The sequence below is a fragment of the Oncorhynchus clarkii genome, chromosome 23 (assembly GCF_045791955.1).
Source record: "Oncorhynchus clarkii lewisi isolate Uvic-CL-2024 chromosome 23, UVic_Ocla_1.0, whole genome shotgun sequence".
NCBI classification, from domain to species: domain Eukaryota; kingdom Metazoa; phylum Chordata; class Actinopteri; order Salmoniformes; family Salmonidae; genus Oncorhynchus; species Oncorhynchus clarkii.
In genome coordinates, this window is record NC_092169.1 from 4542549 (window position 1) to 4566780 (window position 24232).

Sequence of the window (24232 nt, forward strand, 5' to 3'; positions counted from 1 at the left end):
AAAACAGGTTCACACTGAGCACATGTGACAGAGTCTGGAGACGCTGTGGAGAACGCTATGCTGCCTGCAACATCCTCCAGCATGACCGGTTTGGCGGTGGGTCAGTCATGGTGCGAGGTGGCATTTCTTTGGGGGGCCGCACAGCCCTCCATGTGCTCGCCAGAGGTAGCCTGACTGCCATTAGGTACCGAGATGAGATCCTCAGACCCCTTGTGAGACCATATGCTGGTGCGGTTGGCCCTGGGTTCCTCCTAATGCAAGACAATGCTAGACCTCATGTGGCTGGAGTGTGTCAGCAGTTCCTGCAAGAGGAAGGCATTGATGCTATGGACTGGCCTGCCCGTTCCCCAGACCTGAATCCAATTGAGCACATCTGGGACATCATGTCTCGCTCCATCCACAAACGCCACGTTACACCACAGACTGTCCAGGAGTTGGCGGATGCTTTAGTCCAGGTCTGGGAGGAGATCCCTCAGGAGACCATCTGCCACCTCATCAGGAGCATGCCCAGGCGTTGTAGGGAGGTCAAACAGGCACGTGGAGGCCACACACACTACTGTGCCTCATTCTGACTTGTTTTAAGGACATTGCATCAAAGTTGGATCAGCCTGTAGTGTGGTTTTCCACTTTAATTTTGAGTGTGACTCCAAATCCAGACCTCCATGGGTTGATAAATTTGATTTCCATTGATAATTTTTGTGTGATTTTGTTGTCAGCACATTCAACTATGTAAAGAAAAAAGTATTTAATAAGAATATTTCATTCATTCAGATCTAGGATGTGTTATTTTAGTGTTCCCTCTCTCTCTCTCTCTCTCTCTCTGTCTCTCTCATTCCCTCTCTCAATATATATACTGTATATATTGCCATTCGGAGCTTAAGTGTGGACCCAGCCTAACCCAGAGGTACTCTGGATGCTTCCCTTCGCACCTCATTCATAAATATTACACAGCGCATCCAGCCACTCACTCCTCTGCTCCACACCAGCCATAGGTCATCTGTCAGCAGGCCATCATGGACAGAACTTACTGGAAATTCATCAATTATGAGAGCAGTAATGAGCTGAATCAGGTATAATAAACGAGGCATGGACATGTAATTCTCCTCAGGATGTTGTACTGTAGTTGGTGGTCTACTGTACACTATGCCTCACTCATGACCGTAAATGTAAACATGTGTATTGTTTGAGAAAAAACACATACAGTATGAACGAATCCCACTTACAAACAGAAACACACAGATTCAGACACCCACACACACACATGCACATACCGAAACACACACTCCTGTGTGTTACAAGTACAGGTAGTATGTCCAGTAGAGGAGGTTGATGAATACAAAGGAGAGGGGGAAGGTCATCCTGGAGTAGTTGTCTATTAAGTGGGGATTCTCCACATGGCAACAGTTTGCAGCTTTGCGCAGGAACTTGCGGAGGAGGACCAGGACAGTGAGGCAGCGATTGGGGGGCTCCTCAGGAGACTCGGGCTTGGGCTCACTGCCAGTGGGGCTGGAGGGGCCCAGTTCCAGCTCTGCCATGGGCGCTGAGACTGCAGCAGCTTTCTCCTTACGCCTCTTGGCCCTATTGTTTTCAGCGGCGATGGTAGTGACCATGCCGTTCATCTCCTCGTCAAAGCCTCCCATCTGGTGACCGTACTGGAGGGGAGGGGGAGAGAGAGAGGGGCACAGTGAGATGTGTGAAGATACATATTAAAGCACCAAACAACTGATGCTATTGACTGAAATGTAAAAAAAGGACGTGATACTTACATGAATAGTGTGTGCGACATCGCAGAAGACAAGAAATGACAAAGTTGACGACGATTCTGATAATGATGAAGAAGACGACAATGATGATGATGATAATAATGATGCTGATGATGACGATCAAGATCATAAAAAATGACGGCAATGACGATGCTAATGATGATTTCAGCGACAATAACAATGATAACGAACGTGACCATGACAACCGCACCACTGTTGATAACAACGCCGAAGGCCTTACCATGACAATGTTGGCATCGGGGTGGTTGAGGGTGCAGAAGTGGGCCACGGCGTACTCGATCAGGGCTCCGAAGATGAAGCTGAAGCAGATGCCCAGGTACACATCGATGGCCTTGATGAAACAGTTGGCGTTGGGCAGGGACGTCCTGGCACCCATCATCAACGTGGTCATGGTCAGAACCGTGGTCACTCCTGTCACAAACCACGGCACAATGGGTGGATGAGTCATTCAATATTTGAAAGCGTCAAGATCGCCAGTTTTCCTTTCAATTCACAAACGACAACAAATGACAAAGTTATAGAGTTTAATGATGAACTACCAATAGGATTCAGCTTGAGTTGAGTTGCCTGGCCTTAATACACCAGGCGAGATGTGTATTCTATACTACAGTAACATGAAGGTAGGCTACCAGGAGTATGATATACTTGTGGAACATCCTGCTTTCTCTAACCGCCAGCATTCTACATGTTTTCAGACAGCCAAATAGCTTCCGATCAGCAGGTTTGCATGGAGGAGTGTGTGATAGGGTGGGAAAGGCATGGATCTGATTGGTGGGTGTGCTTCCTGGTTTAAGGAACTGTGATTTACCGATGCAGACCCTCGCGGGGACGGAAGACTGGCTGATCCAGAAAGACACCCAGGACAGGACCACTAGCAGGCTAGAGGGAACATATGTCTCCAGGATGAAGTACAGGATGCTTCTCTTCAGCTCAAAGTGGAAGATCAGCTTGGGGTAGTGGCCTGTGAGAGAGAGGGAGAGCAGACAGACATTAGAATGAGTGTGCTAATAGAACCCAAGGGTTCCTTTACTACCAACTATCAATTTAAAGGGATAGTTCACCCAATTTACAAAATTACATATTGGTTTTCTTACCCTGTATGAAGTCTATGGACAAGGTAGGTACAGATATTAGCATTTCTGTTGCGCATCATGTTCAAATCATCTATAAGTGACTTTGTTTCAACTTCACAATACATTTCTGATACTTTCGGATGATTTGGATGAAGCGGTGAAAAATTGTAATATCGGTACCATGACTTGAATGGGATTTGTGCCACAAATGCTAAAACGTTTGCAAATGGAAACTCTGTCAGGGAAATGAAACCAAAGCATGGATTACGATCATACCTTGCCCATAGACTGCTTACAGGGTGAGGACACTAAATGTGTCATTTTGTAACGTGGGTGAACCTTCCCTTTAAAAGATGAACATGGCTAACAACTAACAAATCTAAACAGTTGCCCAAAATAGTTGTGAAAGGATAACGAAAGGATAATGCTCGAGGTACAGTAGGAGTTGAAAGTCGAACCTGTTTCATAGATGGCCTCAGACGCAGAGGTGTAGTGGTCCTCTACTGTGTACTGGGCCAGACGCAGCGTGTCCAAACCACTGACCGACTCGTTCCCTCTGGTCCAGTAGAACATCACATCGTTGGTGTTGTAGCCCCCTGTAAATATGTATATATATATTGAGAGAGAGATAGTTAATGGGGGTCTATTAGACTAAGCGACTACATGTTTTGCAGTAACACTTCATCACACATACCAGTGTACTATTTCTTATACATCTAATAGAAACACAAACGGTCATCCATAAAACAATGAATATAAAGGTTAGCTGGCTACTGAGCTGTAAGTGTGTGACAGCCACAGGCAAACTTTAAAATGTAAACGTTCTATTCAATAATAGTAGCATACAGTAGCATCAGCCCTCCATTGCTCATTCGTGAAGCACTGTGACATCCGGCAGGAGTGAATAGGAAATGCTAATGCAAATGCAGCCTTACTTCAAGAGAGGGAGAGAGAAGGGGGAAAAAGAGGGCCAGAAGGAAACAATGGCAATGAGGACAGCACTGCTTTAACAGTTTCCTTCCTGCCTAACACGCCAGCAGTTGATTCATACATATTTCAGGTCTTATATTATGTCAGTACTTTACATAATCTAAGACCAGACATAACAGTACCTTACATAATCCTACAGACCAGTTTACATGGGATTTAGAAGACCTCACAGTGACACTGTATAACAACGTATATTAAACGTATGAGCAAGCTGTTTACTGTATAAAGCCACAAGCTATAAAGTACTGACAGTTTTTCTTCCTGATAATCTGGGTACAGCACCGAAACTGACCTGGGGTTCAAATAATATTTGAAATAATTTATAGTACTTCAAATGTGCTTGACTGAGCTTGCCTGTTGAAATGGAACCAAATGAAAAGTCCCAAAAAATGCGTAGCCTGCCCACCTGGCACATCTGGTGGGGTTAAGCAAATGCTCAAAGGATTTGAAAGATTTCAAATAGTATTTGAACACAGGTCTGCTCCGAAACAGTTTTCTAACCTCACGTAGATCATGCCTTTGGAGATTCATTATGAGACGTAGTTCAGTAATTGACCTGCAGAGGACGATGTGGCATAAGAAGCCCTAAGAGGCGACTGACAGGAGGAGAAATTTCAGTGTCCCAGAATTATCCTGGGACACAGAGGATCCCCATCTCCTGTTGCTTCATTAGATCAAACACTTATTGATTGGCCTTTTATCAATTAGATTTGCTCAAGTCCTGCATCTTCTCTCTTCAGTTCTCTCTCGCCTCCTCGTGAAAAAGGTCAAAGTTAACCATGGAGCGTCGGCGAAGAGAGTGAACATGGAAATGCACTTGCTTGAAAATCCTCCTACACTTGCGCATCATTAGGCAAATGGTGTTTACAGCGGTGGATCCCAAAATAAATGTGTAAAGTACTCAAAACAAATGAAGCTAGTAGTGCAAGACATTTATTGCTAAAACAAAAAGTACCATATTGTTTTCAAACGTGTGCATGTTTTTCTCAAAAGCTGATTGAAAGGGTGTGTGGCAGATTTCAAAACTCTTCCTAGGTAGGATGGCTATCGGGATGGGGAGGACACTTCCGTTTTCTTACTAACGAATTGACACAGTCCTCGACCCCTTTTGCGAGTCAGGGGGGGGGGGGACTGAGGAGAGAGACAAATGAGAATGATCTCCCATGATCTCATGGCTCTTACACTGCCGTCTCACCATCTCCCCTGACATGTATGAAAATCCAGGAAGGCATACATTATTGAGGAAAGTGTGTTTAACGTAGTATGCAGAGCAGCCTGACGAAAAGCAACAGAGCCTTTGAAGCTGCTGAGGATCAGGATCTCTTGTTGTAACTTCTTCAGTGCTGTTATGTTTGCCCCTTTTACCCGACCGAACTCGTTATTTTCATGACTGCCGGGTCAGGGCAATGTGCAAATAAGGGTTTGAAGCATGCGCCGGTGCCGCAGTCCTGTGCAGCAGAGCGTGAACGGTTACATTAGGACATAAGGATCTTGAGGTGCTCTGAAGCCTGAAAAGTGCACTACCCTGCAGCCTGGTGAAGCGAAAGCTTTTGCCTCTTAAAATATCCTACTCACTGGGACAATGAGATGGGGGCATCTTTAAAATGGCTGCATAGAGACTTTTAAAATCTTCAAAACCGAATCGGTACACCATCCTCCACGATGGTGAGTGTGGTCTCATCGTTAAGCAACAATCAAACATAGCTGGGAACATCTTCCCACTCCAGGCCTTTTCTGCTGTCGGTAGCCACTGCATTTGTCACCGTCATCTCTATCTAAACAGTGTCATCTTTTGTCTTTAAACTTCCCTGTTGGAAGTGGAGTGCAGCCTGGGGAGTGAAGAGAAGCGGGGAGCGATGTTCCATTTTTGGCAGCACATTAAAAATAATGAAAGCTCACAGTCTGGCGCTTTTCAGCGTGCTGCCGAACCAAGGCTCTGTGAGTCTGGGATGCACAGTATATGTTTAGCCTGGCAGTAATGTAAAGAGGAAAATAATTTACTTGACTTGAGTTAACCTCTACGTGTATTGAGTGGGATCAGTGGAACAGTAGCTCCCTCTGACTGAGTTTGTTGTTGGCATGTGATATAGCTATAGCTTAGCACAATTTGCACTGGCGTAACACAGTTATGTAACGCAGAATGTGTTAGCCAGACAGCCACACACAAACCAACCGCTGTCCATGGTGCTGAAATTTAGTCATGTCTATGTGGCTGCATGCCTAATGAATCCATGAATCGTTCTTGACATAAACAGGTGCGCTTGGCATCTACTACCATACCCCGTTCCAAGGCAATTCTATATTGTCTCTTGCTCATTCACCCTCTGAATGGCACACACACACTCCGTGTCTCAACATGTCATAGATCTTGGTGATACATGGTGTTGATACATGGTGTTGCAATGCTGCCATTTTTAGACTGCTGGCATGTGGCAATGTTCAGTAATTCAAGTTGGAAATTCAAGCATTGCAGATTGTAAAATAAATGTTTGATGCAACAGCATACTAATCAGCTAATAAACATCTGTCCTGTATAGGCTACCTGAACCTGCATGACATGAGCCGTCCCCATGCTCTCTCCCAGCTTGGATAGAAAGTTGCTGTGTGTAAAACTAGTCTATTAATGCCAAATAATAAAGTCAGTCCACCCTCAAAACACTAGCTTACTAGGGATTGTTTCATTATGCATTGTACTATCTATAGCTACATACCGTATTTAGCTGCTATTTAGCTGCTAGTTATAAACCTTTTCAAAAAATTACACATCAAATAACCTAACAATGAGGAAAAAGTAGTTGGCTTGAGGATAAATTCAGACACTATTTTGTCTGGCTAGTCAACTAAATCAAATTAAATCCAACTTGATGAACTCCCCTGGTCTCCTGAAGTCCTCTTTCTTTGTGTGCAAATGTTGTCACCACTGCCTGTAGTTTTAGGTCTGCTGGCCCTACTGTTTTCTATAGGCTACTGAGTATTGCCAACCCAGGCAGTCTTTCCTGAGACATTGTGCATTATAGCCTATGTCCATTGCACCTCACGCAATTTAAACTTAGTCGTGAATGATGCATGCAAAGATATACCAGAGATAAGGGTCTGTTGATATTGCAACCACACAACTTGAACACCGGTTCCCCAGTATGAACGAAATCACAAAACACTTTTTTTGTTCAGGCCCTCAAAAACTGTTAACCTGTTTGCATCTGCCAACAATCCCCTCCTGTATTCCCAAGCATATCCACAACTGCGTGGCCTCACACAGTTCCAACTCCATCATCAAGTTTGCTGACAACACAACAGTAGTAGGCCTGATAACCAACAATGACGAGACAGCCTACAGGGAGGAGGTAGGCACTCTGACGGCGTGGTGCCAGGCAAAACAAACTCTCCCTCAACGTCAGTAAAACAAAGGAGCTGATTGTGTTCTACAGGAGCACCATCGAGAGAATACTGTCACAGCAAGGTACGGCAACTCCACAGCCGCAAACCGTATGGCGCTTCAGAGGGTGATACGTGCAGCCTAACGCCCCACTGGGTGCACACTGCCTGCTCTACAGGACACCTACAACACCAGGTGTCACAGGAAGGCCATCAGGCACTCAAGCCACCGCCCTTTCAATCTCTGAGACGCAGGCAGTACAGGAGCATCATGGCAAAAACTGGAAGTCTGGCCAATAGTTTCTACCCTCAGACCATCAGGCTGCTGAATACCCACCACTAGTCAGCTACCTGCTTTATTGTGTTTATTTTACTTGGTTCCCACACGCCCTCAATGGTCATGCTGCTCCATCTATGGTCATTTCCTCGTACAGCCCTTCAAAAGTCTTAATTATGCCTACACCCTAATGGCCATTTATTTATTTATCAATGCTACAGTTGTTATGATGTATATAGTGCTATTTTTCTATTTCTATAGTTGTTTTTTATGACCATTTTCATTATTTTATTTAACTTGGTCCTGCATGTTGGAGCTCAGAAGCTAATATTTTCACTGTACCCTGCGATCACACCTGCAACCCTGTACATGTGACTACTAAACACTCTGAATCTGAATTGACTGTCCAGAGCTTAAAATATACCATTCATCTCTTTCAGTAACGTGTTGAGGCCGGCAATTAAGGAGAATGAGAGGCTCAATTAAAGATGTTACAGAACTGCTGTATTTGAAGCACAACTCCCTTCTGCATTCAAAGAGTACTCAGACCCCTTGATTTTCCCCCACATTCTGTTACATTACAGCCTTATTCTAAAATGGATTAAATTAAATCTACACACAATAATCCATAATGACAAAGCAAAAACAGGTTTTTAGAAATTTTAGCAAATGTATTTATAAAAAACCTGAAATATCACATTTACATAAGTATTCAGACCCTTTACTCAGTACTTTGTCGAGGCACCTTTGGCAGCGATTACAGCCTCAAGTCTACTTGTGTATGACGCTACAAGCTTGGCACACCTGTATTTGGGGAGTTTCTCCCATTCTTCTCTGCAGATCATCTCAAGCTCTGGTTGGACCACTCAAGGACATTCAGAGACTTGTCCCAAAGTCACTCCCGCATTGTTTTGGCTGTGTGCTTAGGGTTGTTGTCCTGTTGGAAGGTGAACCTTTGCCCCAGTCTGAGGTCCTGAGCTCTCTGTAGCAGGTTTTCATCAAGGATTTCTCTGTACTTTGCGCCGTTCATCTTTGCCTCGATACTGACTAGGCTCGCAGTCCCTGGCGCTGAAAAACATCCCCACAGCATGATGCTGCCAACACCATGCTTCACCGTAGGGATGGTGCTCGGTTTCCTCCAGACGTAAAGCTTGACATTCAGACAAATAATTAGTTCAATTTTGGTTTCATCAGACCAGAGAATCTTGTTTCTCATGGTCAGAGTCTTTAGGTGCCTTTTGGCAAACTCCAAGAGGGCTGTCATGTCCATTTTACTGAGGAGTGGCTTCCATCTGGCCACTCTACCATAAAGGCCTTATTGATGGAGTGCTGCAGAGATGGTTGTCCTTCTGGAAGTATCTCCACAGAGGAACTCTAGAACTCTGTCAGAGTGACCATCGGGTTCTTGGTCACCTCCCTGACCAAGGCCCCTTTCCCCTAATTGCTCAGTTTGGCCGGGCGTCCAGCTCTACCAGCTAGATGGCTAGCTAGCTAGTGTGTTTGATTCGATTCAAATTCACCAGACAATTTTTTGTTGTTGTTTCTACTTACTCCTTGACTGCAATGCAAGATGAGCTGGCAGTGACGATTTCAAGCTCAGGAGGGTTCCTCCGAAGTTATGAGCAGGCTGTCATTATTATCTTAAGTGAATGGAGAGCTCAAAAATAAAGATTGTGTCTATTTTGACAAGACCAGAGAGTCAACGACAACAGAGAAGTCGCAGTCAGGCGGCGGGGGCGGGGAGATGGCTTGAATGGAAGTTGAACTGTGCTGCCTGCCTTGCTCATCTTTACCTGTTGACCTCCTCACTCTGCTCAAGCCATGTGGTTCCCCCTTGACTGTTGCTCCCTCTGTTGGAGGCTTGAAATAATCCAAATGTTAATCTCCAGCTGAAACTCGCAGTCCAGGCCTACTCTATCATATAGCTGTTTTCTTTGATTGTTGTTCGTTTCGCTTTTCAAGCGCTTTGCGATTCCTTCTTGGGTGAAAAGCACTATAGGAGTTGAATAAATTAGAATGATTATTAAAACAGCCACGTTGCTGCCTAGATGTGGAAGTGAATTGGAAATCTTACAGCTCTCCAGTTGCAGAGTGCAGGTTTGCTTGTCCATGGGATATTTGGTCAGATCCATGTTGCAGGCCACAGTGGTGGTGATCCTGGAGATATGAGAGAAAACGGTTAACAGAGGTTTCTTTCCCCCTAGCAGAACCATCTCAGTGTTTTCCCATGTATTCCCTCTGGCGTACCTCTGAAGGCACTAATGCTGTTTGTGTCCCTCTCCTCAATCCTAAAATAAACCCTTTGCACTGTTCAGTCACTGCTTTAGATAATCCAATTACTAATTCTAATTGAGCACACTGAGCCATTTTTGATTTAGTGATCCTGCAGGGACTTACAGTATCTACACTGAACAAAAATATAAACACATGTAACGTGTTGGTCCCATGTTTCATGAGCTGAACCATCCCAAAGTTTTCCATATGCACAAAAAGGCTTAAAATGTTCTACACAGATTTGTTTACATCCCTGCTAGTGAGCATTTCTCTTTTTACCAAGAATGAATTTATCTACCATAAGCAACCTCCAACATCGTTTTAGAGAATTTGGTTGTACGTCCAACCGGCCTCACAACCTCTGACCACGTGTAACCACGCCGACAGCCCAGGACCTCCACATCAGGCTTCTTCACCTGGGGGATCGTCTGTGACCAGTCACCCGACAGCTGATGAAATTCTGGGTTTGCACAACTGAAGCATTTCTGCACAAACTGTCAGAAACCATCGCAGGGAAGCTCATCTGTGTGCTCGTCGTCCTCAATATAGTCTTGACCTGATTGCAAATCGGCGTCATAACCGACTTCAGTGGGAAAATACTCACTGTACCGGGCAGATGGCCATGTGAGGGAGCGTTTTTTTATTTAACTAGGCAAGTCAGTTAAGAACAAATTCTTATTTACAATGATGGCCTAGAAACAGTGGGTTAACTGCCTTGTTCAGGGGCAGAATGACAGATTTTTACCTTGTCAGCTCAGCGATTCCATCTAGCAACCTTTCGTTTACTGGTCCAAATGCTATAACCACTAGGCTACCTGCCGGTTTGCTGATGTCATTGTTGTGAACAGAGTGCCCCATGGTGCCGGTGGGCAGTGGTGTAAAGTACTTAAGTAAAAATACTTTAAAGTACTACTCTACTCTATTGCATTTTATTGATGGTAATTTGAATGCAGAAAGATACCGTGACAAGATCCTGAGACCGATTGCAGTGCCATCAATCTGCTGCTATTACCTCATGTTTCAACATGATAATGCACGGCCCCATGTCACAATTCCTGGAAGCTGAAAATGTCTCAGTTCTTCCATGGCCTGCATACTCACCAGACATGTCACCCATTGAGCATGTTTGGGATGCTCTGGATCAACGTGTACGACAGCGTGTTCCAGTTCCTGCCAATATCCAACTTTTCGCATCCATTGAAGAGGAGTGGGACAACATTCCACAGGCCACAGGCGAAGTAGATGTGTTGCGCTGCATGAGGCAAATGGTGATCACACCAGATACTGACTGGTTTCTGATCCACACCCATACCTTTTTTTTAAGGTATATGTGACCAACAGATGCATATCTGTATTCCCAGTCATGTGAAATCCATAGATTGGAGCCTCATTTATTTATTTCAATTGACTGATTTCCTGATATGAACTGTAACTCAGTAAAATCTTTGAAATTGTTGCATTTCTATTTTTGTTCAGTGTAGTCCAAGGCTCTTTGCATTGATGGATCCCTGTGTGTGTGTGTGTGTGTGTGTGGGGGGGGGGGGGGGTCCATGTGTGTGCATGCATGGATTTGTGCATTCGTGCATGCCTGTGTGTGTGTGTTTCTCCAGATGACTCACCTCAGGGCGTAGAGCACTGTTCCATTGGGGAAGATCCTTATCAGCCTGTTCTCCACAGTGATGTCATGGAGGAAGGACTTCTTGGAGTCTACGATGAATGTGTCTGGTACCCAGAGCAGCTCCACAAGCCTGCCGTCCAGACTCAGGCTTTTGTTCCCCTCAAACACCAGGCGCTCGTCTGTCCAGCGCTGACGCAGGAAGATGGTGGCCGTGTAGTCCTACAGAGCAATGTCAAAGGTCAGCATTGCACGGTTGTACTGCAATTACAGTGCATCTTCATGTCTAACCGCTGATGGCATAACATGACATACTGGATATACTGGAATGTAATATGTATTTTAATATCACAAATTCTGGCCTAATGAGAGTCATTAGACTTGTTGGTGTTTTGTGTTAGAGATGTCTCTTTCCATTCACTACTGTTTGGAGGATGAAAATATGTGGATGAATGAATGTGCGTGGGTGGCCTAGTAAAGGAGTCCTTTTGAAGTGATTTATTTGACAATCATATGACACCATTATGATTGGTCATGCCACAACAAAAGGAAATCATTTTCAAAAGTTAAATTACAAATCCCATTGAATTGAGATTATATGTAATTGTATGATTAGGCCCATAAAAATATTCATAGTAAGTCCCGTACCGGGAGGAAATTAAATCTACTTTCACCCCGTATCACAATGTACAATGCGTCATAAATGACACAGGAAGTTGTCCCACCATGTTGATCTCTGATATGGTGTCAATACTGGCAACGTCCAAACTCATGCCCACAGTCACTGGCCCATCTACAGAGATGAGACAGACACACAGAGAAAGGGCAGGAGGGGAGAGAGAGAGGGAGAAGCAGACAGAAAGAGAGAGAGAGAGCAAAATATGTAAGAGCTGTACTTTCATGTCAATAAAGCCTATTTAATTAGAGAGAGGGATAGAGAGAGGGAGAGAGAGAGGGAGAGAGAGGTGGGGGAGAGAGAGAGGGAGAGAGAGAGAGAGGGGGAGAGAGAGAGAGAGAGAGAGAGAGAGAGAGAGGGGGAGAGAGAGAGAGAGAGAGAGGGAGAGAGAGAGAGAGAGAGAGAGAGAGAGAGAGAGAGAGAAAGGGGGAGAGAGAGAGAGAGAGAGAGAGAGAGAGAGAGAGAGAGAGAGAGAGAGAGAGAGAGAGAGAGAGAGAGAAATGGGGGAGAGAGAGAGAGAGAGAGAGAGAGAGAGAGAGAGAGAGAGAGAGAGAGAAAGGGGGGGAGAGAGAGAGAGAGAGAGAGAGAGAGAGAGAGAGGGAGAGAGAGGTGGGGGAGAGAGAGAGGGAGAGAGAGAGAGAGAGGGAGAGAGAGGGAGAGAGAGGTGGGGGAGAGAGAGAGGGAGAGAGAGAGAGAGAGGGGAGAGAGAGAGAGAGAGAGAGAGAGAGAGAGAGAGAGAGAGGGGGAGAGAGAGAGAGTGGGGGAGAGAGACAGGGAGAGAGAGAGAGAGGGGGAGAGAGAGAGAGAGAGAGAGAGAGAGAGAGAGAGAGAGAGGGGGAGAGAGGTGGGGGAGAGAGAGAGGAGAGAGAGAGAGAGAGAGGGGGAGAGAGAGAGAGAGAGAGAGAGAGAGAGAGAGAGGGAGAGAGAGAGAGAGAGAGGGATAGAGAGAGGGAGAGAGAGAGGGAGAGAGAGGTGGGGGAGAGAGAGAGGGAGAGAGAGAGAGAGGGGGAGAGAGAGAGAGAGAGAGAGAGAGAGAGAGAGAGAGGGGAGAGAGAGAGAGAGAGAGAGAGAGGGGGGGGGAGAGAGAGAGAGAGAGAGAGAGAGAAAGGGGGAGAGAGAGAGAGAGAGAGAGAGAGAGAGAGAGAGAAAGGGGGGAGAGAGAGAGAGAGAGAGAGAGAGAGAGAGAGAGAGAGAGAGAGAGAGAGAGAGAGAGAGAGGGGAGAGAGAGAGAGAGAGAGAGAAAAAAACTGCAAGAGAAAGAGAGGATTCAGAGCCCCATGAGGAATCATAAAGCAGTATAATGAAAGGAGTGTTATTCAAAACGCCTCAAAACAAAAAAAGAGCATGTTTGGGAAACTTAGTCCTGAATACTCGACATCAGTGACAACTGTTGGGAATTATCCCCTCTTCCCCTCTTGTATAACAATGTTCTAGTATATCTGCGTTTGCTTGCCAAGAACAAGGTCACCTAACCGTTGTGCATGTGTGTAACTCTGTATGTAGGCATGCGTGGGTAGTCCTGGACCCCAGGAACAGAAGCTGGTGCGATTGTAACAGCTAATGGGAATCCAAATAAACGTGTGCCAAGTTCACCTACACTGGGGACTCTGTGCATGTGTGTGTGTGTGTGTGTGTGTGTGTGTGTGTGTGTGTGTGTGTGCGTGCGTGCAGAGCTGCCCTCCTGTGTGGGGATCATGGGGATCAGCAGTGCACTGATCTCTGTGAATTACATTTTCTCTGATTCGGTTCAGTCTCATTGATTATTCATCAAACAGCAGGCAAACAAAACAATCACATTTAGAGGGATTCTCTGAGACGGAGACAATGACAAGGGATTTGTGAGAACTACAAACAGTGCAGAGGATCAAAGGCCACAATACATCATGGCACTGTCCTTACAGGGTTACGCTGTGTGGCATCCATATTAGGAAGTCACACTGAGTAGGCCTACGCATGGAAATGTTGACCACCGTACAGCATCCACATTAGTCACACTGAGTATGCATGAGATTGGTGACTGCTAAGAAAAATGGCATCATTTGCCAGCTGCTTACTCTTGATATTAACTGCCTACCCCTATGACTAAAATCACCAGGTGTGTTCATGTGTTGGTAGCATGCATTTAGTTGTATTTAGAATTAGCAAATGTTCATCATGCATATACTGTGCTATTCATGTGGAATGAGATTGCTTCCATCTGGCAGGTAAAGGCTCAGGGACATTTAATGCATAGCCTTGTCAAAATATGGTTATCTTGAAATGAATATTGGAATATGGTAAGGCACACAATCACACAGAGAGACAAACAAACACACACACACACAGAGCTCCCTTGAGCAGTTTTCCTTACTGTCAAAGAAAGGCCTGAGGTACTTGTTGTATCCTTTCATCAGCTTCTGAATGGTGGGAGGCAGAATCTCTCCCTCCTTTACTTCAGCACTGAGCAGTGAGTTCTCTAACATCCTGGGAAGAAGAAAATAACAGAGAAAGAAGAAATTAAATCATTTAGCGTCCCTCCCCTCTTCAGTGGATACCTAACGGCTCTTGCCTGATTATCCTGCCTCTTTGGTCTGCCAGTTCAGATCGTCGATACCTCCTGAGTAGCGTAAGCTGTGGTAAGCAGAAGTGAAGCAGCCCGATTGAAAGGCTTCAAAAAAAAAATGAAATGAAATGAAAAGGGAGGGAGAAAAAAAACTGACATGTTCTTAGTTGCTTTACGTTGATCCCAACAGGGGTCAGAACACTTGAAACGTTCCATCATCAGCATTCTTCAACTCCCTCCTCTCCCTCTACACGCTTGACTCTGCTCGTCTGAGCTCAGATCAGTTTCCAATATGCAGTTCCACTGATAGCTCTTGTTAGGCATTTAGCGGCATAGGGAGATTATTATTTCACCAGGGAAGAACCCTGAAGAACACATTCGCGCACCTTCCCCCCATGGTAGTACTGCCATTTGTGCATAATAATCTGTAATCCAAAATATGCTTGTGAATGGAAGAAGCCCTAGAGCTTTGTTAGTAATGTAAGGAACACCGAAGGAAGGCAGACCAGGGCGAGTGTGCAGATACATTAATCTCCAACCGCTAGTAGGCATGTACGTGTCCTTACTACTGTATGCTCACAGTCAACAGCAGCTCATTCTCAGTCATTACAACAAAGAGTGTGCATGATAAACGTGTGCAGTGGTACATTTTCTCCTACTGTTTTGTGTCTTCATCTTCAGTTCAGAGCAGGGGGGGATAATTCTCTGTTCAAGCCAGGTTAAAGGCTTTTACTAATGACTCCAGAGAGCATTCCTCACTGTTTTGAAGTAGACTTTTCAACACTGCCACAGTTCCAGAAGTTCACATTGAAACTTGATGAATGCATACAGACAGACACCGACTTGTAATGCCAGTAGCATTTGACACTATCTGAGAGACCTGGACTATTCACGAGTTGACAGAGATCTGTACTAGCTCTAAAAGACTCTAGTACATGACTTCTTTAAGGTACTTTAGCTTATGGTATTCAAAATCCCGTTTCCCATTTCTACCAATGGAAAGACACATGCTGAATACAGATGGATTCAACTTTATACGGGAAACCCTTCAAATAAGAATGACTTTAGCGTGACTTCAAAAATTATTTGGTCAAGATAATTCACATTAATTCCTAAAACCCAAGACTTGAATTACCTGACCATGTCAAATTAGCTTACAGAATTCAGTGAGCATCAAACTGTTGCTATGCTGATTAGTCTCACTTACTGGATTATTGCAAAACCCTTCCAGGAATGTGTATGACTGGCAGGCTTCTCTCCAGCCCTGGGACAGAAAAGCCATGTTCGTGACAGAGCTCTGCCAATGGAATGCTCCATTATGAATCTGCGTGACCTCGAATGACCCCACACGTACACAGGCGCCCACATGCACAGACATGAACACACAGACACACAGACACACACACACACACACACAAATCACACATTTTCAGTATAAATTGTGTATAAAATGGGAAACTACAAGGTTGTAACATGTTGTTGACCTATAAGACACAATTGTATATTCATTTATTATATTACTAAAATGTTGTGGTTGAAAAAATATGCTCTACCAGGCGGTTGAGTTGCCAATTAAAGGAATACTATTAAGTCAACGCTAAGCTATTATGGACAATGGAAAAGTATTGTTATGGGATGTATTTTTTATTTTATTTTTTATTTCACCTTTATTTAACCAGGTAGGCTAGTTGAGAACAAGTTCTCATTTACAACTGCAACCTGGCCAAGATAAAGCATAGCAGTGTGAACAGACTGCAACACAGAGTTACACATGGAGTAAACAATAAACAAGTCAATAACACAGTAGACATTTAAAAAAAAATAGTCAATATACATTGTGTGCAAAAGGCATTAGGAGATAGGCGAATAATTACCATTTAACAGATTAACACTGGAGTGATAAATGATCAGATGGTCATGTGCAGGTAGAGATACTGGTGTGCAAAAGAGCAGAAAAGTAAATAAATAAAAACAGTATGGGGATGAGGTAGGTAAATTGGGTGGGCTATTTACCGATGGACTATGTACAGCTGCAGCGATCGGTTAGCTGCTCAGATAGCAGATGTTTAAAGTTGGTGAGGGAGATAAAAGCCTCCAACTTCAATGATTTTTGCAATTAGTTCCAGTCGCAGGCAGCAGAGAACTGGAAGGAAAGGCGGCCAAATGAGGTGTTGGCTTTAGGGATGATCAGTGAGATACACCTGCTGGAGCGTGTGCTACGGGTGGGTGTTGCCATCGTGACCAGTGAACTGAGATAAGGTGGAGCTTTACCTAGCATGGACTTGTAGATGACCTGGAGCCAGTGGGTCTGGCGACGAATATGTAGCGAGGGCCGGCCGACTAGAGCATACAGGTTGCAGTGGTGGGTGGTATAAGGTGCTTTAGTAACAAAGCGGATGGCACTGTGATAAACAGCATCCAGTTTGCTGAGAAGAGTATTGGAAGCCATTTTGTAGATGACATCGCCGAAGTTGAGGATCGGTAGGATAGTCAATTATACTAGGGTAAGTTTGGCGGCGTGAGTGAAGGAGGCTTTGTTGTGAAATAGAAAGCCAATTCTAGATTTGATTTTGGATTGGAGATGTTTGATATGAGTCTGGAAGGAGAGTTTATAGTCCAGCCAGACACCTAGGTACTTAAAGATGTCCACATATTCTAGGTCGGAACCATCCAGGGTGGTGATGCTAGTCGGGCGTGCGGGTGCAGGCAGCGAACGGTTGAAAAGCATGCATTTGGTTTTACTAGCGTTTAAGAGCAGTTGGAGGCCACGGAAGGAGTGTTGTATGGCATTGAAGCTCGTTTGGAGGTTAGATAGCACAGTGTCCAAGGAAGGGCCAGAAGTATACAGAATGGTGTCGTCTGCGTAGAGGTGGATCAGGGAATCGCCCGCAGCAAGAGCTACATCATTGATATATACAGAGAAAAGAGTCGGCCCGAGAATTGAACCCTGTGGCATCCCCATAGAGACTGCCAGAGGACCGGACAACATGCCCTCCTATTTGACACACTGAACTCTGTCTGCAAAGTAGTTGGAGAACCAGGCAAGGCAGTCATTAGAAAAACAGAGGCTACTGAGTCTGCCGATAAGAATATGGTGATTGACAGAGTCGAAAGCCTTGGCCAGGTCGATGAAGACGGCTGCACAGTACTGCCTTTTATCGATGGTGGTTATGATATCGTTTAGTACCTTTAGCGTGGCTGAGGTGCACCCGTGACCGGTATTTAGTCTGTGCAAATACAAAAATCCTCATATCCATATTATTATTTACTGTCTGCCTGTTATCTTCAATATGTTTTACAATATTATTCAGTGTATGTACTTTTACTTGTATTCTAAGCATACAAACTATATTTACATATATTTGAATATTCATATTTCGACAAACAAATGTATAATAATTGTATTCATATTTGCTATTAGTCTTCATTTAACTAGGCCTATCTTCCATTATAAGTAACTGAAGCAATCAAAATGTAAATTCTGGTATAATTTTTTTGATGATTTAAAAAGTTTGTTTACCCTACCTAATTAGGAAACTCATCAGCCTGGTTGAGATGTTTGCACTGCATTATTTATAACATTTTAAGTCATGCAAATAGAAAGTATTAATTTATAGCCTATACTGAGGCCAAATTAACATATTTGTCAGACTTTTATAACTTGGTGTGCCAGTTAAAGGGTTAAAACCTATTCAAAATGTACAAAATATTAGGTTTATTTTTGTATTGACTGTGGCTAGTGTGGCATTGACCACATGCTTAAAAATGCATGCTAAAAAATCCAAACTCACCAGAGAAATGACAAACTAGCCTTGGACCCTATCTGAATCAGATGGCTTGATCAACAGTGTCAGAGATGGTGCTGGCAACATTATTTGAATGGACATATATGGACATAGACACCATGGATCCACACAACACTCCCTAATGTACTAATTGGCCCACTCATTGGCCATGAGTGAGCAGTCACAACCTATTACTTGTCTTTCTCTGTGTTTAGTGAGGATGGAATGCCTCAGGGAAAGAATTGCAAGGAATTGGGGAGATTGGTCGCTTACTCGCTCTCTCTGGCTTTTGGAATCTCTCTCTCTCTCTCTCTCTCTGAGGTGATGCATGGGGAACCTTTATTGATTATTGATGGTCCTCCAGAAAACATACAAGTGGAGTCTCTGCAGACAAAATTATCTATCTGTAAAATACAAAAAAATGTTGTCCACTGTAAAATAGCACAGACTAGAATATGTTCTGGGATTCATCCGATGGCATTGACGAGTTTACCACATCAGTCACCGGCTTCATTAATAAGTGCATTGATAACATCGTCCCCACAGTAACAGTATGTACATATCTCAACCAAAAGCCACGAATTACAGGCAAAGTCCGCACTAAACTAAAGGCTAGAGCTGCCTCTTTCAAATAGAGGGACAATAATCTGGACGCTTAAGAAATACCGCTATGCCCTCCGACGAACTATCAAACAGGCAAAGCATCAACATAGGACTAAGATCGAATCCTACTACACCGGCTCTGACACTCGTCGGATGTGGCAGGGCTTGCAAACTATCATGGATTACTATAGGGAAACCCAGCCGAGAGCTTCCCAGTGACGCGAGCCTACCAGATGAGCTAAATGCCTTCTATGCTCGCTTCGAGGCAAGCAACACTGAACCATGCGTGAATGCACCATCTGTTCTGAACGACTGTGTCATCACGCTCTCCAAAGCTGATGTGAGTAAGACCTTAAAAGAGGAACTGACAGCATTTTAGCTAAATTAAATCGTATTCAAATCTGTTCACACCCCCAGGGAGAATATGACACTCTTTTTTAAAATTCTGACAAGCGAGCACTTACTGTACGTTATAGAACGTATTCAGACCCCTTCTCTTTTTCTACATTTTGTTACATTACAGCCTTATTCTAAAATGGATTAAATACATTTTTCCATCATCAATTTTCACACAATACCCCATAATGACAAAGCGAAAACAGGTTTTTAGAAATGTTAGAAAATGTATTTTGTTTTAAATGTATTCAAAAACCTGTTTTCGCTTTGCCATTATAGGGTATTGTGTGTAAATTGATGAGGAAAAAAACAATTTAATCAGTTTTAGAATAAGGCTGTAACGTAACAAAATGTGGAAAAAGTGAAGGTGGTCTTGTCACGGGATTCTTCTGTTGAAGGAGAGGCGGACCAAAACGCAGCGTGGTTATTTTGATACATCTTTAATCAAGATGAAAATAGAACAATATACCAAAACAAGAACCGTGAAAAACCGAAAACAGCCCTATCTGGTGTAACAAACACAAAGACAGGAACAATCACCCACCAAACCCAACACAAAACAGGCTACCTAAATATGGCTCCCAATCAGAGACAATGACTAACACCTGCCTCTGATTGAGAACCATATCAGGCCCAAACACAGAAACAGACAAACAAGACATCCAACATAGAATGCCCACTCAGATCACACCCTGACCAAACAAAACATAGAACATACAAAGCAAACTATGGTCAGGGTGTGACAGGTCTGAATACTTTCCAAAATGCACTAATCCATCTATTTTTATAACTTTTTTATATAAAAATGTAAAACTGAAATATCACATTTACATAAGTATTCAGACCATTTACTCAGTAATTTGTTGAAGCACCTTTGGCAGCGATTACAGACTTGAGTCTTCTTGGGTATGACGCTACAAGCTTGGCACACCTATATTTGGGGAGTTTCTCCCATTATTCTCTGCAGATCCTCTCAAAATCTGTCAGGTTGGATGGGGAGCGTCGTTGCACAACTATTTTCAGAGATGTTCAATCAGGTTCAAGTCCGGGCTCTGGCTGGGCCACTCAAGGATATTCAGAGACTTGTCCCAAAGCAACTCTGGCGTTGTCTTGGTTGTGTGCTTAGGGTTGTTGTCCTGTTGGAAGGTAAACCTTCGCTCCAGTCTGAGGTCCTGAGTGCTCTAGAGCAGGTTTTCCTGAAGCATCTCTCTGTACTTGGCTCCGTTCATCATTCCCTCAATCCTGACTAGTCTCCCAGGCCCTGCTGCTGAACAAAATACCCACAGCAAGACATTGCCACCACCATGCTTCACCGTAGGGATGGTATTGGCCAGGTGATGAGCGGTGCCTGGTTACCACCAGACGTCACTTGACGCTTGGCATTCAGGCCAAAGAGTTCAATCTTGGTTGCATCAGAACTGAGAATCTTGTTTCTCATGGTCTGAGAGTCCTTTAGGTGCCTTTTGGCAAGCTCCAAGCTTCCATCTGGCCACTCTACCATATAGGCCTGATTGGTGGAGTGCTGCAGAGATGGTTGTCCTTCCAGAAGGTTCTCCCATCTCCACAGAGGAACTCTAGAGCTCTGTCAGGGCTCTTGGTCACCTCCCTGACCAAAGGTCCTTCTCCCCCGATTGTTCAGTTTGGCCTGGCAGCCAGCACTACGAAGAGTCTTGGTGGTTCCAAACTTCTTCCATTGAAGAATGATGGAGGCCAATGTGTTCTTGGGGATCATTAATGTTGCTGAGATTTTTTGGTACCCTTCCCCAGATTTGTGCCTCGGCACAATCCTGTCTATACGGACAATTCCTTCGACCTCGTGGCTTGGTTTATGCTCTGATATGCACTGTCAACTGTGGGACCTTAAATAGACAGGTGTGTGTCTTTCCAAATCATGTCCAATCAATTTAATTTACCACAGGTGGACTCAAATCAAAATGTAGAAACATCTCAAGGATTATCAATGGGAAACAGGACGCACCTTAGCTCAATTTCGAGTCTCTTAGCAAAGGGTCTGAATACTTATTTAATTAAGGTATTACATGTTATTTCATTTTTTTTTTTTTTTTACATCTAAAACCCTTTGTTTTTAGATCGCTTTGTGATCATGGGGTATTGTGTGAAGATAGTTTAGTATTTTCTTTTAATCCATTTTAGAATAATGCTGTAACTTGTGAAGGGGTCTGAATACTTTCTGAATGCACTTTAGATATGGTCAATTGCACTGATAAATTATGAGATAAACAAATAGCCTGCTCATCCTTCTGCAGCTTACCTACCAATGCATCCGTAGTCCTTAACCAAGAACCCAAGCGAAAGTTAAAGTTGGGTAGCTTGCTACAGAAGCTAGCTAATTCCAGACACAACTTAGAGAACATCTCACTGACCATTTTACTCACTCTAGCAGTGCTGGTTAGGCTGTTTACCTGTTATATAGTGGGTTCGTGACTAACTATAACTTTTTTGCCTACGTTTACTGACTTCGGTCATATTCAGCGAGTCTTGCGCATTCATAAATTAATCAGTTATTCTGCGCTCCTAGCAGCTAGCTAGCTGGGAAATGTTAGGCTCTGTGTTTTTAGTTTTCTACATTAATAGATACGCTAGCATATTAGTCACGTTATGACTGACTTGTGATCGTTGCTCTTGCTAGTTTGATTGTATTGACATTCCCAGCCTTAGTCTTCGGTTTTTGTCCAAAATACTGAATCATTGAAACTGAAACAGTGCATCCAGAATGGAGGCAGCAAACAGTGTACCAGGCCAGCTGTGATCTAAAACCTGAATGGAATATTTTTTGGACTACCAAGAAATGCATTGGTGAACCTGCTTTTAAAACCTCTTATAAAATTGGTTTTGTACCAAACTGGGAATTTGATATTTTTGACTGATATTATGATTGTCTGTTTTTATATCTGCAAAGTAGATCATCAGGACGCATACTCTGAGCATGCGCTGACCAGCTGGCAAGTGTCTTCACATACATTTTCAATCTCTCCCTGACCGTGTCTGTAATACTGACATGTTTCAAGCAGACCACCATTGTCCCTGTGCACAAGAACACCAAGGTAACTTGTCTAAATGACTACCGCCCATTGCACTCACATCTGCAGCCATGAAATGCTTTGAAAGGCTGCTCATCAATCACATCAACACCATCATCCAAGAAACCATGGATCCACTCCAATTTGCATACGGTCCAAACATATCCACAGATGACTCAATCTCTATTGCACTCCACACTGCCCTTTCTGACTTGGACTAAAGGAACACATACACCACCGTTCTGAAGTTTGGGGTAACATAGAAATGTCCTTTGTGAAAGAAAAGCACATTTTTTGTCCATTCAAATAACATCAAATTGATCAGAAATACAGTGTAGACATTGTTAATGTTGTAAATGACTATATTTTCTCAAACTAGACACTAATGTACTTCATCTTGCTCAGTTGTGCACCGGGGCCTCCCACTCCTCTTTCTATTCTGGTTAGGGCCAGTTTGCGCTGCCCTGTGATGTAGTCACAGCGTTGTACGAGATCTTCAGTTTCCTGGCAATTACTCACAAGGAATAGGCTTCATTTCTCAGAACAGGAATAGACTGACAGGAGTGATGGTTGCTGATAATGTGCCTCTGTATGCCTATGTATGCCTATTCCATAACAAAATTAGTCGTTACCAGCTATAATAGTCATTTACAACATTAACAGTGTCGACACTCTATTTTGGATCAATTTGATGTTATTTTAATGGACAAAAAGATGTGCTTTTCTTTAAAAAGGAAGGACATTTCTAAGTGACCCCGACATTTTGAACGGTAGTGTACGTGAGAATGCTGTTCAAAGACTACAGGTCAGCGTTCAACACCATAGTGCCCTCCAAACTAATCACTAAGCTAAGGTCCCTGGGACTGAACACCTCCCTCTGCAACTGGATCCTGGACTTCCTGGCGGGCCACCTCGATGTCCACATTGCTAAAGACCTATCATGGTCCAAACACATCAACACAGTCGTGAAGAGGGCATGACAGTGCCTCTTCCCCCTCAGGAGGCTAAAAAGATTTGGCATGGGCCCTCAGATCCTCAAAAAGTTGTACAGCTGCACAATTGAGATCATCTTGACTGGCTGCATTACCACTTGACATGGCAACTACTTGGCACCTGAATTAATGTAAGGAATTAGAAATGTATGCTTTTACTTTTGATACTTCAGTATATTTTAGCAATTACATGTACTTTTGATACTTAAGTATGTTCAAAACCAAATGCTTAAGGCTTTTACTAAAGTAATATTTTACTGAGTGACTAACTTTTACTTGAGTCATTCTATCAAGGTATCTTTTCTTTTACTCAAGTATGACAATTGGATACTTTTCCCAACACACACACACACACACACACACACACACACACACACACACACACACACACACACACACACACACACACACACACACACACACACACACACACCCACCCTACGTGTATCGGCAAGCTATCATTTCTCATTGTGTATTTATTCCTCATGTTACATTTTGCTTCTAGTATTGTTTTTATTTATTTTTTATCCTTTTTATCCATTGTTGGGAATGGACTGAAAGTAAGAATTTCACTGTTAGTCTACACCTGTTGTTTACAGATAATTCCGTTTTTACTTGAAATACCAAATCACACCTGAGGCAAGTGAAGTGGTTCTCAACGACTAGTGTCACATTGGGACATACGTATAGCCTTGTGGCTGGTGTAGCTAATGGTGGTTTGATGTTAGATGTGTGGGTGTAGAGAAGGTGCGGGGGTTACGTGGATGGTGATGCAGTGCAGTGGGGAATCTGCCTTTTCAGATCTTGTT

At 43.7% G+C, this 24232-nt stretch overlaps 1 protein-coding gene across 1 annotated transcript in view; it reads right to left on the bottom strand.

The window, feature by feature from the left end:
• Positions 1-651: 651 nt before the first annotated feature.
• LOC139381347 (gamma-aminobutyric acid receptor subunit pi-like) overlaps positions 652-24232 on the bottom strand; it is a 91906-nt gene continuing 68325 nt past the window's right edge. The window contains exons 3-10 of the mRNA XM_071124804.1: positions 14415-14527; positions 12114-12181; positions 11393-11610; positions 9574-9656; positions 3316-3453; positions 2593-2745; positions 2005-2195; positions 652-1652 (exon numbers count right to left, since the gene is read on the bottom strand). Coding sequence (XP_070980905.1) covers positions 1293-1652; positions 2005-2195; positions 2593-2745; positions 3316-3453; positions 9574-9656; positions 11393-11610; positions 12114-12181; positions 14415-14527 — 1324 coding nt within the window. The 3' untranslated portion in view covers positions 652-1292. The remainder of the gene's footprint in view (positions 1653-2004; positions 2196-2592; positions 2746-3315; positions 3454-9573; positions 9657-11392; positions 11611-12113; positions 12182-14414; positions 14528-24232) is intronic.